The 15,608-nt window shown below is 43.1% G+C and overlaps 1 protein-coding gene across 1 annotated transcript; it reads right to left on the bottom strand.

The window, feature by feature from the left end:
• Positions 1-9: 9 nt before the first annotated feature.
• On the bottom strand, positions 10-13,658 carry LOC139663130 (gamma-aminobutyric acid receptor subunit rho-3-like; the record flags this gene model as incomplete). Its single annotated transcript, XM_071541675.1, has 5 exons — positions 13,627-13,658; positions 12,953-13,065; positions 2,858-2,925; positions 1,804-2,027; positions 10-92 (listed from the first exon to the last, which is right to left on the bottom strand). Coding segments are annotated over exons 1-5 (520 nt in total), but the record flags the coding sequence as incomplete, so codon positions are not given.
• Positions 13,659-15,608: the final 1,950 nt, after the last annotated feature.

Here is a 15,608-nt window from a genome sequence, read left to right as displayed (position 1 = left end):
GTGTCTCACAGCTCTCCAGTTCCAGTGAGCAGTTCTGTGTGTCCAGAGGGAAGCTGCTGAAGTCCATCGAACAGAGAGCCGTCACTGTGATCCTACAACACAACACACACTTCAGCCATACCAACTGTACAGCACATGGCTAGTCAGTGTCTCTCTATCACACAGCATCTCTCTCTCTCTCTCTCTCTCTCTCTCTCCCTCTCTCTCTCTCTCTCTGTCTCTCTCTCTCGCTCTAACTTATGCAACTACCAACACTGACACCACATTTATCGTGTCCTGGATAGCTCTTTCTTTCTGTTGCTGGGGAAACCTGATGTGACCTTTCTCTCTCTCTCTCTCTCTCTCTGTCTCTCTCTCTCTCACTCTCTCTCTCTCTTTGTCTCTCTCTCTCTCTCTGTCTCTCTCTCTCTCTCTCTCTGTCTCTCTCTCTCACTCTCTCTCTCTCTTTGTCTCTCTCTCTCTCTCTCTCTCTGTCTCTCTGTCTCTCTCTCTCACTCTCTCTCTCTCTCTCTTTGTCTCTCTCTCTCTTTCTCTTTCTTTCGAGAGCCTACCTGGAATCTCTATTCACAGATTGGAGTTTTAGTTCTACAAACTTTTCTCAGAAGCAGAGCTGCTCTGGAGGCAGAAATAATCTGATTGGTTGAGTTAAGCCTCAGTGGGCGGAGCCAAAGAACCACAGCTTTTTGTGGGCACAAGTTAGCTAACTGACAAACTTGAATGGGAAAGAGGTAAACGGCAACGACTTCATTCATTCATGATGTTGGAAGGTCAACAAATGGAGTTGAGATTCACCTCTCGGCTCACTACAGTACGTAGCTTAAGCTTTTAGACGATTTGCACATTTCTGTTATTTTAGTAGCGTAGAAACTTCCAGAATAGACTTCATTTGTAATGATGGAGAACTACAATGTAGAATGAACCAACTGTTGCTAGCAGCTGATCCTCCAGCAGGGAGCAGACTGTCTCATGGCAGGTTTTCACCTGTTCAGATTGGGACTTCGCTAAAGTCTGAGTTCAGCCTCATGATAGGAATTCAAGAAATGTTTTCACTGTGAAGCTGCAGCTAGCTAGCTAGCTACTGTAGCTTGGTCCCTTTGCAGGAGATGGAACATTCCAGCTAGCTAAAAGCCTGCTGGGTAGTGTAGTTCAGTAACTAATTTTGTTGTTTATGTAAATAATACTGGGTAACGCTTTACAATAAGGGTCACTAAGTTAAGAATTAACAGTTAACTAATGTGTCTGGTAATCATTTACTAATAGTGTTTATGTTAACTAAGGTATTAATTTATACATTATTTAATAGTCATCTTTATAAACTATTACATAATGTGTAAATGAATACCTTAGTTAACATGAACACCATTAGTAAATTACACATTAGTTACCCTTATTAAGCATTAACTAACCCTTAGCTTAGTGACCCTTATTGTAAAGTGTTACCTAATACTGAATGTTTTTTTGGAAAATCAAGCCAAACATGTGTTGATGCTCTCTACAATACATTTCAAAATCAAAGCCATATGCTTTTTGGATTGCTGATATGAAGTAACCTCCCATACACTGACAGGGGAAAGTCAACCAAAGGGATTATGGAAATGACATCAACTTTGGCTCTCTGTTTGACGTCTGCATGTCAGCAGAAGGGTTCACAGAGTTTGCCAAGACTCTAAGGAAAGTTTCCTATGTTTCCGAATTCTACAGCAGCGTCCAACCCACACACACTCCCAACACACACACACACTTCCCCACCCGCCCTCCCACACACACACACACACACACACACACACGTCCAGATCTCTGTACCTGACGCTGTAGAGGATGTTTCCGTCGGGATAGACCCGCAGCATGATGTTCTCCATGGTGGTGTCGTGGATGAAGGAGCGCTTGGAGTGGACGAAGAACACGTCGGGAACCCAGATCTTCTTCACCAGCCGCGCGTCAAACGTCCGGCTCTGGTTGTTCCTCGACGGGAACGCCAGCCGCTCGTCTTTCCAGTAGTGACGCAGGTACAGGGTCATGGTGAAGTCCTGCACACACACAAGCAGGACAGACTGTAGATACCTGCTTTGTGACTTCTAAGAGAGATGTGTATTGCTTTCTTATGTCATTCTAAACGATCTGCTGAGTGATGGAACGAAAAACTGTATTTCTATCATGCAAATGTATTTGTGATAAATTCCTTTTTACTTGTTAAATGGTGAAACATTGCATCTGCCAGGCTTCTTCCAATAATTAATAAAGTAATGTAGACTGGATCGGGAAACAAAAAATCATAATTTGGTATCAATCAGTGTTCATCAGTCTGCCTGCAACAGGGGGGTCACTTTGATTTTGGGGGTTATAAGCTGAAAAGGCAAAGAACCCCTCTGCTGTCAGTTCTTGAATCAAGTGAAATTATTGTTTTACTTGTTGTAGATGGACCAAATTGACATTTTTTTGCAGTACAACTTGAAGAAAAGACATTACTGGTGCCTGAACTGGGGAACACACATGCACATTTTCACCATCCCAGTCCAGGCTGTCATGACAACACCGTCCTCCCCCCTCTTGGTTGTATGTAAGAAACTTTCCAGCTACGTGAAGGAGTCAGAAACCAGGAGAAGTGAGCTAGCAGGAAGTGATGTGAGGGCCGATATGTGTCATTCACTCTTTCTCAACCTCAACCTCCTGGAAATTGAACGTTGCCTTTCTTAGCAGTAAATGGACAATCCTCGTAAAACACAACGTTAAGACCTTTTCTAACCAAGCGTTTTGAAATAACTGGTAACTCTTATGACTCTTATGAGGCTACGTAAAAACTGCCAGAATTTGGAAATGCAGTTTAGAGCAGGATATCAGAGTGAGTTTAAGTCCGTACCATGTTGACCTCTGAGATGCTGTCGATGCTCTCCACCTGCACATCGATCCCTACGGGGATGGCAGCGCCTGAAATCAGGAGCAGAAGAAGAACCTCATTAGAGTACGGTCAGAACGGTGTTTGAGCAGAACAAGAACATAAAAGTTGATTCTTTTGTCGATAGAAGTTTTCATTCTTCAAGTATAACGAATGTGTGCTGAGCAGCAATCTGGGCAAAAATATACTCTGCACTGATCCCAGTCCCTCGAAACAGAAATATTTTGTGAAGTGAATGCAGAGTCGAGAATGAATGCAGAGTCTGTTTCTTCAACCTGATGCTGCTCAGTTCAGCTCATATAAAGATGTTCTGCTGAAACTGGTTAAGTTTAGGCAACTAAAACAACTTTGGTTAAAGTTAGGGAAAGGCTTTGATCATGGTTAACCCTAAACCATATTCTCCACTTTCCAGAGTTTTATTTTCATTCAAAGCTGTGTGTGTGGTGTCATGAACCAAAAACACTCTCAATCCATTTTTCCACGTTCATTTTCCAGCATCTCTCTGAGCCTTACCAAGAACAGGCTGTTTCTGTCGCCGTGTCTTTAAGGCTCATTAATATTAACGACCCTCTGTTCCGATTGGCTAACCGTTTCAAGAGTGAAACGTGAGACTCCGCGGCCCGGGCAGCTACAGGTAGGGAAAACTCTCCGGTAATAAACAATGACAACCGCTCAACCGCTTTGAAAAAAACACTTTGTTAGTCTATTATTTCTTACAGAAATGATAATGAGCGAACCTTTGTGATTGTGAGTCTAGGGGTCGGGCCCCTCCAAAGGGTCACCAGATAAATCTGAGGGGTCGTGAGATGATTCATGGGAGAGGAAAGAAGAAAAAACAAAGTTCTGATACATAAATCTGTTTTCAGTTTTTGGACTTTTTCTCTAATCTTTGATTTTTGCTGAAATATTGGATCATTTGAACATTTATTGAAATGAAACCATGTGAGGTTTAGAGGGAAAAATCACTATTTGGTGGAGCTGTTAACAACTCATAGACAACTGAAATGTGACCCGACTACACACTGCTTTTTGTAAGACGTCAAAAGCCAAAAAGGTTGGAAACCACTGGTTTAATCTTTACCTCCGCCAAGGAGGTTATGTTTTCGGTGCCGTTTGTTTGTTTGTTTGTTTGTCTGTTAGCAGGATTACAGAAAAAACTACTGGCCTGATTTTCATGAAACTTGGTGGAAGGGTGTAGCATGGGCCAAGGAAGAACCCATTAAATTTTGGAGTGGATCCGGATCTGACTCACAAACAAGCAATAATAGCACGAACCTTGGCAGAGGTCTGTGCTCTCCGAGTGCCCTTCTAGTTAACAATGTGTTGTATTTTGAAAGCTTGTTATATTATCCATTGTGTCAAATCTCCATCTGAAAAGTAACTAAAGCTGTCAAATAAATGTAGTGGAGTAGAAAGTACAATATTTCCCTCTGAAATGTATCGGAGTAGAAGTATAAAGTAGCATCACATGGAAATACTCAAGTAAAGTACAAGTACCTCAAAATTGTACTTAAGCACAGTACTTGAGTAAATGTACTTAGTTACTTTCCGCCACTGCTTTAGTGTGACACTACTTTCTGTTTATAGTCGTGTCTCCTTCACATAATCGTTTCATTTTACGTGCCACCGACGTGTAATTTGGTGTTAACAAGTCATGTTTATTTCACGTATCTCTTTGAGATCAGAGTGAAAATATCCTATGTATCGGCCTCTAAAATCCCATATTGGTCGAACCCTAGTTAAAACACCCCATGACTCAACACCAGCCCACCACTGCCATCACCATCAGTCTTTGGCGCTCTCCCCCTCCATCCGCCTCATTAGCACCGGCAGCTTGTTTAACCGCCCAGGCTAACTAACCCGATTCTCACACACACACAAACAGAGCAGAAATAGCCAAACAGCACCGCCTCCCTCCGCAAATCCTCACAATCAAACTTTTAATCAGCGCTTCTCACTCGCCGCTTCCTGCAGGCAACAATCATGGTGCGAGGAGTTTGGGGGAGGTTTCTGGAGGTTTTTCGGCGTTGTTTGGTGATCCTGCTCCGGTCCAGAAACCTGCTCTGCCATAATTTTAGGCTTCGCCCGCCGCTGTGGCCTGTAGGCAAAGAAGTTCATTTCCTGCCAGAACCGCAAGCATCAGGAATGATTGTGTGACACTTGTAAACATCTCCATCTGTCACTGAGGGATACAATGTAATACCGGGAGGGACTGACTGACAGCCTGCCTGTACTGCTAAACCAGTTCTGACCAGTTTAAGCCTTCACCTTTGCATGTATATGTACACACACACACACACACACACACACACACACACACACACACACACACTGTCTACTGGGTTTGTCTAAGTTTCTGGCATCAACTGAATTCTGTCTGGATGAGATTTAGAGGGTTAAATTTCTGGTTTCAGGCTGAAAGATGACAAGAAAATAAACGATTTGCTTGACAATCTGTGTTTCTGTGTGTGTGTGTGTTTCTGTGTGTGTGTGTGTGTGTGTGTGTACATGTGTACCTGCGTATAAAGTGTGTTAATTCCCCGTGAATGTTAGCAGGCTGGCAGCTCACTAAACACTTTATTTAATGAAGTTCATCTGACAGGCGGCCTGTAAAGCCCTCGCCGCAGCCCAGCTCTCCGCCCGGTTTCCCCCGTGTGACTCGTAAAACCGCCGACTGTGCAGACGCCACATGCAGCATCGCCGGGACAACGCTTTCTGGCGGTGGGAAAAAAAACCTGCAACTTAAGGTCACACACACTGTCTCACAGACTCTCTTTTCCTTTTCCCATATCGCACCCGTCTACAGTCAAGGCATTTAGCATCTGGCAGACAGCGAGGTGCAGGAGGCCAAGTCCAAAACCAGGAAACACAAGTTCAGTGACAACCAAAACAAACATCTTGTTTTGTTTTGTTTTACAATATGATATTATGACACAGTAAAAATTCATATTTAAACAGCTTTGGTATTTCAGGGTTATTCTACACCTCCCTTTTTTCTATTCTCTCTATTCTCTCTACCTCCGCCAATGAGGTTATGTTTTCGGTGCCGTTTGTTTGTTTGTTTGTTTGTCTGTTAGCAGGATTACGGAAAACTACTGACCCGATTTTCATGAAACTTGGTGGAAGGGTGTAGCATGGGCCAAGGAAGAACCCATTACATTTTGGAGCGGATCCGGATCTGACTCATGAACAAGCAATAATAGCACGAACCTTGGCGGAGGTCTGTGCTCTCCGAGTGCCCTTCTAGTTATTATTATTTCTTTTATATTATTATTTTATGTGAATGTATTTTTGCATCTTTTTTTTTCTTTTTCTCACATATGAGAATATGTTGACTCTCATATTGATACTTTATGCTGAAAAATCATAAAGTGGAAAAAAAAGAGCAAATACTAATGAAAAACGAGATTTGATCATTGATTTGAATATTTTTATTGTTGGATATGATTTTGTCCAGAATTCCATGACTATCTGTATTGTAGGTAGAGAGATAACAGAGAAACTATGATCAAAAAAGTCATTCTTCTACATTTTCTAACTGTGTTAACTTCTTGTAAATGAAATAATGCTGAAGTTTAACAATTCATCAATTTGCCTGGGGACCCCCTGGAACCCCCTCAGGGACCCCTGGTGGTCCCCGGACCCCACGTTGAGAACCACTGTATTATGGCATGGAAAATGAGAGATGAAAAAGCCAGTTTTCATTTCACTGTGACTTTCCAGCTGCAGCAGGTGGTTCTGCAGTCTGCGGCCCACATGGCAGCAGCACAGACTGTCTGGATGTTGAGGAGAGAAATTTAACTTTCTGTGGTCAAGATGGAGAAGATTTCCTGCCAATGTCCAACACATGGATTTAATTTGGCCAAACACACTGAATCATCCCCTGTGTTATTAATATGTTAAATTCCTTTAGCTGAACAGACTGCGGTTATGATGTTTGTGTTTGTTTGTTTTTTTGCTTTTATCTATCGTGTGTCTTTTAATGCGTCTGGCTGCCACAAGAATTTCCCCTCGGGGATAATAAAGTTAAACTGAACTGAATCCACAGCGTCTCAGTTAGTGTTGATGGGACGGTTTCTCTAGCAGCCCTAGTGAATTTTTACCTAAAAATCTTGCCTATTGCCACTTTAAGGTTTTTTTCTAAAATGGATGTATACTGTATATACAGCGTTTTGGGATGAAACCCTACAGTTGTTTAATCCCTGAGCACAACAGGCAACATTCAGGCAAACCCGGTCTCACGGCAGTTCGTGAAATAGTCATGAAATTTAATCTGTTGATTCATGTACCTGTTTTCACAACACTCAGCACGACTTTCAAACTAATGTATTTAAACTGGAAGTATCTTTAAAACGGTGGCCAGTCAGGGTGTTGTGGTCGGGGGGGGGGGGCGGATGAGCGTAAGCCACATTTAAATTTACTTACCACATTTTAAATTTACTTATTTAACCGTGACCAAACCATTTCTCTAACCTTAACCAAGTTGTTTTAGTTGCCTAACCATAACCGTAACACAAGTAGTTTTATTTGCCAAAACTTACATTTTCAAATTCGTGGTGGAGGAACGTAATTCAGGTCGTGTTCATTTCACACAAAAAAATGGCAAAATCGTGTCCATGTGCACAAATCAATAGATTCAATTTCGTGACCGGGTTGTATATATACAGCGTTTTGGGATGAAACCCTCCAGTTGTTTAATCCCTGAACAGAACAGGCATCATTCAGGCGGTCAGAAGCAGCATGATGCACGTTCTGCTTCATCTCTTAACGTCACGACCCAGAGGAGAAGTGAAAGGTGAACGGGGATGAGAGCCGGAGGAGAGAATCAGCAGGGAGTTGAGTCTCTACATGGTGTTTTGCGGATCGTGTTCGTCCTCCTCCTCCTCCTACACGATCCATACTGACTCAACTCAGCCGGGCTTAACGCCGCATGGCAGCTCGCTCTAAAACCCTGTAATGTAATCAAGACTCTGCTGTGTGCAGGCTGCTGGAGCCACACGGCCTCTCTCTACTCACTTTCACCCAGAAACTCTCTGCATCCAACTGATTCTGCCGTCTGAAATTCTATTTTCTTTTGTTGGCAAATATCTTTAAAATAAGATGAAACGTTATTGAGCCCTGTGGGGAAATTGAATGGGATTCAACAGGGAGAAAGGAAAAGTAGAATATTAACACACGCATAGAAATGAAAATGGACAATATTCCATTTTCATATCTATTTGTATGTTAATAGACAGCAGAAATAAGAATATTAACATACAAATAGAAATGAAAATGGGCAATAAAAACAGTAGAAATAAGAATATTAACATACAATGAGAAATGAAAATGGATGGTAAAAACAGCAGAAATAAGAATATTATCTATCATACAAATAGAAAAGTAAATGGCCAATAAAAACAGTAGAAATAAGAATAATAACATACAATGAGAAATGAAAATGGATGGTAAAAACAGCAGAAATAAGAATATTATCTATCATACAAATAGAAAAGTAAATGGCCAATAAAAACAGTAGAAATAAGAATAATAACATACAATGAGAAATGAAAATGGATGGTAAAAACAGCGGAAATAAGAATATTATCTATCATACAAATAGAAAAGTAAATGGCCAATAAAAGCAGTAGAAATGTGACTAGTAAGTGGGGTTTTGTGAATGTTTGTTGTTGACAATTTCAGCACTTAGGTAGACTGCAGACTGCAGACTGTGTTTACTCACATCGTTACAGATTTAATTAACAATCATCTTCAGTAATAATTCACAGTGAGTTTTAAAGGCGTTGTCGTGTTTCTCAGTTGTTGCTCAGACTCTGTGTGCAGGTGAAGGAGGCACGACACTTTTCTGCCTGTCGACCGCAGCCGCGGAAAAAAACAAAAAACAAATCCACCATCCACCGGTCTCATTTGCTTTTACGCTCCCAAAATTGTTTTAATGAGAGGAAAGAATGTCCCAGCAGGAGCGGAGCGGGGTTACCTGCACACAGGTATCAGCCGCAGACAGAATATAGCGGCGCTTGGCAGGCCGCCAGCGCTAAATCCAAACCCTCTGCTAGTAAATCAATTACAAGCGCGCTCTGATTCGGTGTCACGGCCTGTCACCCTAATTTAGAGGGACGGAGGGCTGCAGCGGCCACAGCCTGCACTTTATAGCAAAGTTTATGGCACTTTGTAGACATTTATAGAAGTCTAGCTTACACTCGTTTACAAAACCCTCCTTGGTCTGGCTCCTCCTTATTTGATACACTTGTTAAAATTGTCATCCACTCCCTGAGAACAGTGATTCTCAACCTTTTTCATATCAAGGACCCCTAATTTAGTCCACATTAGCCACACACCCCCATGTCTCTCGGACCAAATCTGAGAATATTTTTATTGTTGGATATGATTTTGTCCAGAATCCCATGACTGTCTGTATTGTAGGTAGAGAGATAACAGAGAAACTATGATCAAAACAGTCATTCTTCTACATTCTCTAATTGTGTTAACTTCTTGTAAATGAAATAATGCTGAAGTTTAACAGTTCATCAATTTGCCTGGGGACCCCCTGGAACCCCCTCAAGGACCCCTGGTGGTCCCTGGACCCCATGTTGAGAACCACTGCCCTATAACACTATGAGCTGCCCGCCATATCTCGCTAGAAGTTCCCCGTGTTAATGCTTCTTTTGGCCGGTCCGCCTTCCTTTTATCTTTCGATTTCACTTGATTTGAACTGCACTAGTTTACTTTTTAAGTCTTTTATCTTGTGGATCTCTTTTGCACTTTTTAATTGTACATTTTTTTACCTTTACTGTACTTTGTATTACTCTGTAAAGCACTTTGAATTGCCTCAGTGTATGAAATGTGCTATACAAATAAAGCTGCCTTGCCTTGCCTTGCAGTCTGCTGCTCCCAGCAGTTGGAATGAGCTGCAAAAGACTTTGAAACGGGACAAACTGATCTCCCTCACTACTTTTAAGGACTCTGTTGCAGAGTTGTTCACACACACCTGCAGCTGTCACCCAGCCTTTTAACTGACAAAGAAATGTGTGTGTTCTGCTTCATGACTTTGCATGACTTGCAATTTTATTTGGTTGTTTGTTTGGTGTGTGTTTTGATTATTTCCCCGTTCCATTCCTGTTCCTGTGTATTGGGTTTCTCTGCCTCTGCCATGTATGGAACACTTGTGTCTGATAGTCTTATCTGGATTGTTCTTTGTTTAGTTTCTTTTGCGTGTTTTTTTTCCCTTTACCCTTCGAGAGCTCCTTTTGTCCTCTTGCTAGGCCGTCATTGTAAATAACAATTTGTTCTTACTGTAACTGACCTGCCTGGTTAAATAAAGGTTAGATACAAAAAAAGAGTTTATAGACGCGCTTTAAAGGAGAACCTCGATATAGAAATGTTGCGTCCTGAAACACGTGTGAGTCGTAACAAGAAATGTCACCAGGAGTATTTCTGGAGCGAATTGACGGGGGAATGGTTTGGTTCATGAGTCTTCAGATTGTTGGTCTCTCTCCTCTCACTTTCTCTCTCTCTCTCTTTCTCACACACACACACACACACATGTATACATGCACACAGTCCAGACCTATAGGCTTATCTTAGGCAGAAGTAACTGTCGGTGTTAAATTATAGTCCCTGGAAATGCCGCAGGGCCGCGGGGCAGACAGTGGTGCTTCTGTTGTCCCCACCCTGAACGACAGGACCACAGGCCGGAGAGAGAGAGAGAGAGGGAGAGAGAGAGAGAGAAGGGGGGGGGGGGGAGGGGGGAGAGGGGGAGGGAGGGAGCGAGAGGGAGGGGGAGGGGGGGGAGAGAGAGAGGGAGAGGTAAAGAGAGGGAGAGAGGGAGAGAGAGGGAGGGGGAGATGGAGAGAGGGAGGGGGAAAGGGGAGAGAGCGAGAGGGAGAGAGAGAGGGGGTAGGGAAAGAGAGAGAGGTACAGCGAGGGGGAGATGGAAGGAGAGAGGGAGAGAGAGAGAGAGGGGGGAGGGAGAGAGGAGAGAGAGAAGAGGGAGGGAGGGAGAGAGGGAGAGAAAGAGAGGGGGGGAGAGAGAGGGAGAGAGAGGGAGGGAGAGAGAGAGAGAAGAGGGAGGGAGGGAGAGAGGGGGAGGGAGAGAGAAGGAGAGAGAGAGAGAGAAGAGGGAGGGAGGGAGAGAGAGGGAGAGAAAGAGAGGGAGGGAGAGAGAGAGAGAGGGGAGGGAGAGAGAAGGAGAGAGAGAGAGAAGAGGGAGGGAGGGAGAGAGAAGGAGAGAAAGAGAGAGAGAAAGAAAGAGTTTGTGTGTACCAAAGTCAGACATTAATGGAGCCTCTGGGCACAAAAGGCCTTGGAAGTTCATAAAATTCCTGTGAAATTAGAAAATGTGGGAAAAGATGAGCTCAGTATTTAGGACTAGAGTCTTTTTGCATATTCAGTCTTTTTACATTTCACTCTGGTCAGTCTCCGCTGACTGGGCGAGTCTCTCAGTGTGTTCTGGCTGAGAAAAATGAATTGGGTTTTTGATCAGAAAATGACAGAGCATGGAGCCAGCAGCAGGAGGAAATGATGAAACCACACAGGCCACTGCATCAGCAACACACTGTAACACAGCCAGTGTGTGTGTGTGTGTGTGTGTGTTGTCCCAAAGAAATACACACAGATGATACAAAATGACACATCCTTTTAAAGAGTGTTGGTCACTGAGAGATGAGTATATACTTGCCTATATGCAAAACAAATGTATTATTTCATAGCTCAGTAAAATTGTGCCTGAAAAGAAAAATGATGAAAAAAAAAAAAAAAGAATAGTGAGGGATTGGAGGGGCATATATAGGTTTTGGCAAAACCTTACCGGAGAGAGAGAGAGAGAGAGAGAGAGAGAGAGAGAGAGAGAGAGAAAATCAACTGTTGTTAATATTATGTTTCGATAATGATGATGTCATAAATACTTAAATAAAAAGATACTTCCACTACTGAATATGCAGAGGGAGCCTGTGTAACATCTGGCCTGGGACTATACTGATGGAAATTAGCTTTTTGGCTAACTGGCAACTAATTTACATTCTGAGTAATGTTTATTAATAATGTGCACTGTCCCCGTTAGAGAATGTTAAAATAAACAAAAAATAAACGAGATCTCCACAACAGCTTTTACTTGAGATATTGATCTAATTTTTGCCCAAAATGCCAGTTATGCTAGAAAAAAATGCCCTGTGGGGTAAAAACGGGGTTAAAAAAATGACCTCTCATAAAAAAAAAAATACAATAAAAATTAAAGTGAATTTCTTCCCCTGGTGTGTCCTGTACTGTACAGACATGTGACTGATGGGAGTGTGTGTATGTTTCTAATCCAGCATCTGTGTTGGCATGAAAACATTTGAATTTTACATAGTTTGCATGCATAAAATACGTGTGCATGGGTGTGTATGTATGTGTGTGTCTGTGGATGTGTGTGTGTGTGTGTGTGTGTGTGTGTGTGTGTGATGGTGATGATTTTCATAATAGAAGTCAGTCTGTGGAGCCGTGGCTGATCACAGCTCTGTGTTTCCCACCCCTCCATCTGCTGCAGACCTGGAATATAATCCAGATTACTGCACGCGAATCCCCCCCACTACACACACACTACACACACACACACACACTACACACTACACACAGGCACTCATTATATTACACACTTACACACACACACACACACTCCTAACAATCGCATGCAAGTCAGCACACATCGCCCTACTGTATTTTATCGCAGCACAAATGCATTAATGCACACACACACTCACACACACACACACACGCTGTTGTAATCTGGGTCAGTGTGGGTGATTTTGGACCGATGCACCCGTTGCCTGGGTGACCTAGTGCCCATCGCCACCGGCCGAAAAAACACACAGCAGAGCAGAGCAGAGCCATCAGGCCCGGACGCATCATCAGGCCCCGCTGACGCATCATCAGCGCGGGACGGAGAGGCGATGTGTGAGTGAGTGGATTAAAGCGTCCGGGGATCAGAGACAAAAATGAGGTGTGCCTGTATGTGTGTGTGCCTGTGTGTGTGTGTGTGTGTGTGCCAGTGTGTGTGTGTGTGTGTGTGTGTGTGCGCCTGACCTCCAAAGCCCGGTCTCATGGCGAAGTCGTGCTCCTCGATCTTCAGGAGCTGCTCGCTTTTTATCAGCAGCGTCTTGGTGCTGTCCTGCTTCTTCAGTTTATAGTCAATACGCCTTGGGGGGGTGGGGTGGGGGGGAGGACACACACACACACACACACACAGAGAGAGAGAGAGAGAGAGAGAGAGAGAGAAAGAGAGAGACAGTGTGTTGAGTGATTAGTCGGTTTAATAAGGCTGTAATTGCAGGTTTTGATTAGAGAAAACACAGTTTGTGGTTTTCGACATCGCCCTCTCTGTCCCCCCCCCCCCCCTCCCTCCCTCTCTCTCCAGCCACTCCCTCTCATCCTGCCAAAACCAGTAACCTTAATCGAAGGCGTGGCGAATAAATACACAATCGTGCACGCGTGCCCACACACACACGTGCACGCTCTCTCTCTCTCTCTCTCTCCCACACACACACACACACACACACACACACAGAGCATTCTACAGCTGAGTCCTTGGCTGCTGCAGTGTGAATGCCAGGACTGATATAGCCGGGCAGAGGAGCAGAGGGAGTATCACTACGTTTCCCATCAGTCTTCTCCTCCTCTTCCTCCTCAACACTCGTTTTAAAGTTCCCCTCATCTTCAACTCCCATTACTTCTCCTTCCTGGAAAATACAGTATCTGACCTCATGCTGCACCAGGAGGCGTAAATATACATCTCTAACCAATAAAACCATCAGATTTTTTGAACATTGAACCTTCCTCTCCCTGACTCATGTTCCACTGGTTTAGACTTCTGACTGATCCCTCGCTGCATTTATGTCCCGCCCCCAACATCCTGTGTCAACAGGAAATACATCACATTAAGGAAGCAAAAAGATGCCGTTTCATAGGGTCTTTAAAGTCACAATCAAGACTTAGTAGGTGGGAGATCAGCATGTTGGCCCTGTTGCTCTTTCCTGGCCAGGAGACTGATATTGTTTAAATGGAAAGACTCTATTCCACCGACATATAGTCAGTGGATCAGGAAAGTCATGTACCATCTTACATTGGAGAAGATTAGATATACTGTCAGAGGGTCTACTAGGAAATTTCATACTATTTGGCAGCCTGTCTTAACCTTTGTTGAGGATATGGAAGCTGACAGCAAGATAATATAACCATTTTTTTCTGTCATTTCATTCTATTTGTGTTATTTATTTTCCTTTTATGGATGTCTGGCTATGTATAGTGTTTATATGTGTATGTCTGGTATTTGGGGGGTGGCGGGGGGGGGGATTCGATTAAGTTTCCTTTTCTTTTTCTGTTGGACCTGTTTGGACCTGTGATATAATGTGAAAAAATTAAAATAAAAAGACCCTGATAAAAAAAAAATCACAATCAAGTGAAAATGACTTTTTTCCCTTGTTAGCTAAGTCTTCATATCATAACATATCACAACATAACAATAAATTGCAAAAAAAAATCACAAAATGTGCGTGTTCTGGTAGTTTTTATATCAAAATCCCATTATTTTTACTTATTTACTTAATATTTTTACCTGGAAATTAGTGTATTTTGTAGTGGTTACTTCATGGCATACCAGTAGGCGTAGATAAAAATTCCAACCAATAAAACCATCACAGTTTTTCAAAACAATCCCTCCTCTGCCCCTCCCATCAGATAAAACCTGCAACTACAACTGAAACCTACAACTTTCAAAGTGTCATGGCTTTCAACAACCTCAAGAAAACTGAACTGTTTTCTCCTGCAAACTGCTCTGTGTCTGAGAAAAGTCAATAAATAAATTGTTTAAAAAAAAACAAAAAAGAAAACTGCACTGAGCTGTGTTCAGGACATGGAGGTGGAGAGAGTGAGAGTGATCGCACAGTAATGGAAAGAGAGAGAGGGAGAGAGTTTATCCAGAGGAGTCTTACTCAAACCCTCAACCTGTCTCTCTGCTTGCATTGCATTCTGGTCTCTCTCCTGCTCCTGTGTGGTGGAGAGACTGGTCTCTCTCTCCTCTTCTACGATGGATTTCTCCCTGTGTGATTGTTGAACGTCTCTCGGTGCCAAAATGGCGGCTCTAGAAAGAAGAAGCCCTCGCTCTTTGATTCTGAGGGACTGACACCAAAAACCTGATGTTTACCGCTGAGGTTTTACATCCTGAAACATTTTCTCATATCAAAACTCCACATTGGAGCTGCTGGAAACATCTGGAGATGACGTCAGGATGGACCCAGGAATGCCAGTAGCTGTTTTGATAACAGTGTTAAAGTGTTTTAGGGTGGATTTTTCTGAAGTCTTGTCCCGGGGGAAAAGGAAAAGGAACACCTCCTGCAGCTGAATACAATACAAAGTAGTTTATATGTCTTACATTTGACCAGGGAAACCCCGACTACTCAACACTCAGGATGTACAAGATGTAATTACAGCCTGAGCTTGGCTGCCTTTCAATTTCAACACAGTGTGTGTGTGTGTGTGTGTGTGTGTGTGTGTGTGTGTGTGTGTGTGTGTGTGTGTGGGAAGGGGGCGGTGCACACACAGGTGAGCATGCAGTCTCTCCTCCCATGCAGTGACAAAAGCTCTTTGAGATTTTCACTGCTGATTGACGACAGATCGTTTGAAAAGCCTGTTTCAAGTCACAAACCTTGACACACACACAAACAAACAGGGAGGGAGACACACA

The sequence above is a fragment of the Centroberyx affinis genome, unplaced genomic scaffold (assembly GCF_046629955.1).
Source record: "Centroberyx affinis isolate AG114_WGS23_722 - 3 ecotype Tasmania unplaced genomic scaffold, CSIRO-AGI_Caff_v1 ptg003921l_1, whole genome shotgun sequence".
Lineage (NCBI taxonomy): Eukaryota > Metazoa > Chordata > Actinopteri > Beryciformes > Berycidae > Centroberyx > Centroberyx affinis.
The sequence above is the reverse complement of the archived record's forward strand: the minus strand, read 5'-3'. Positions and strand labels throughout refer to the sequence as shown.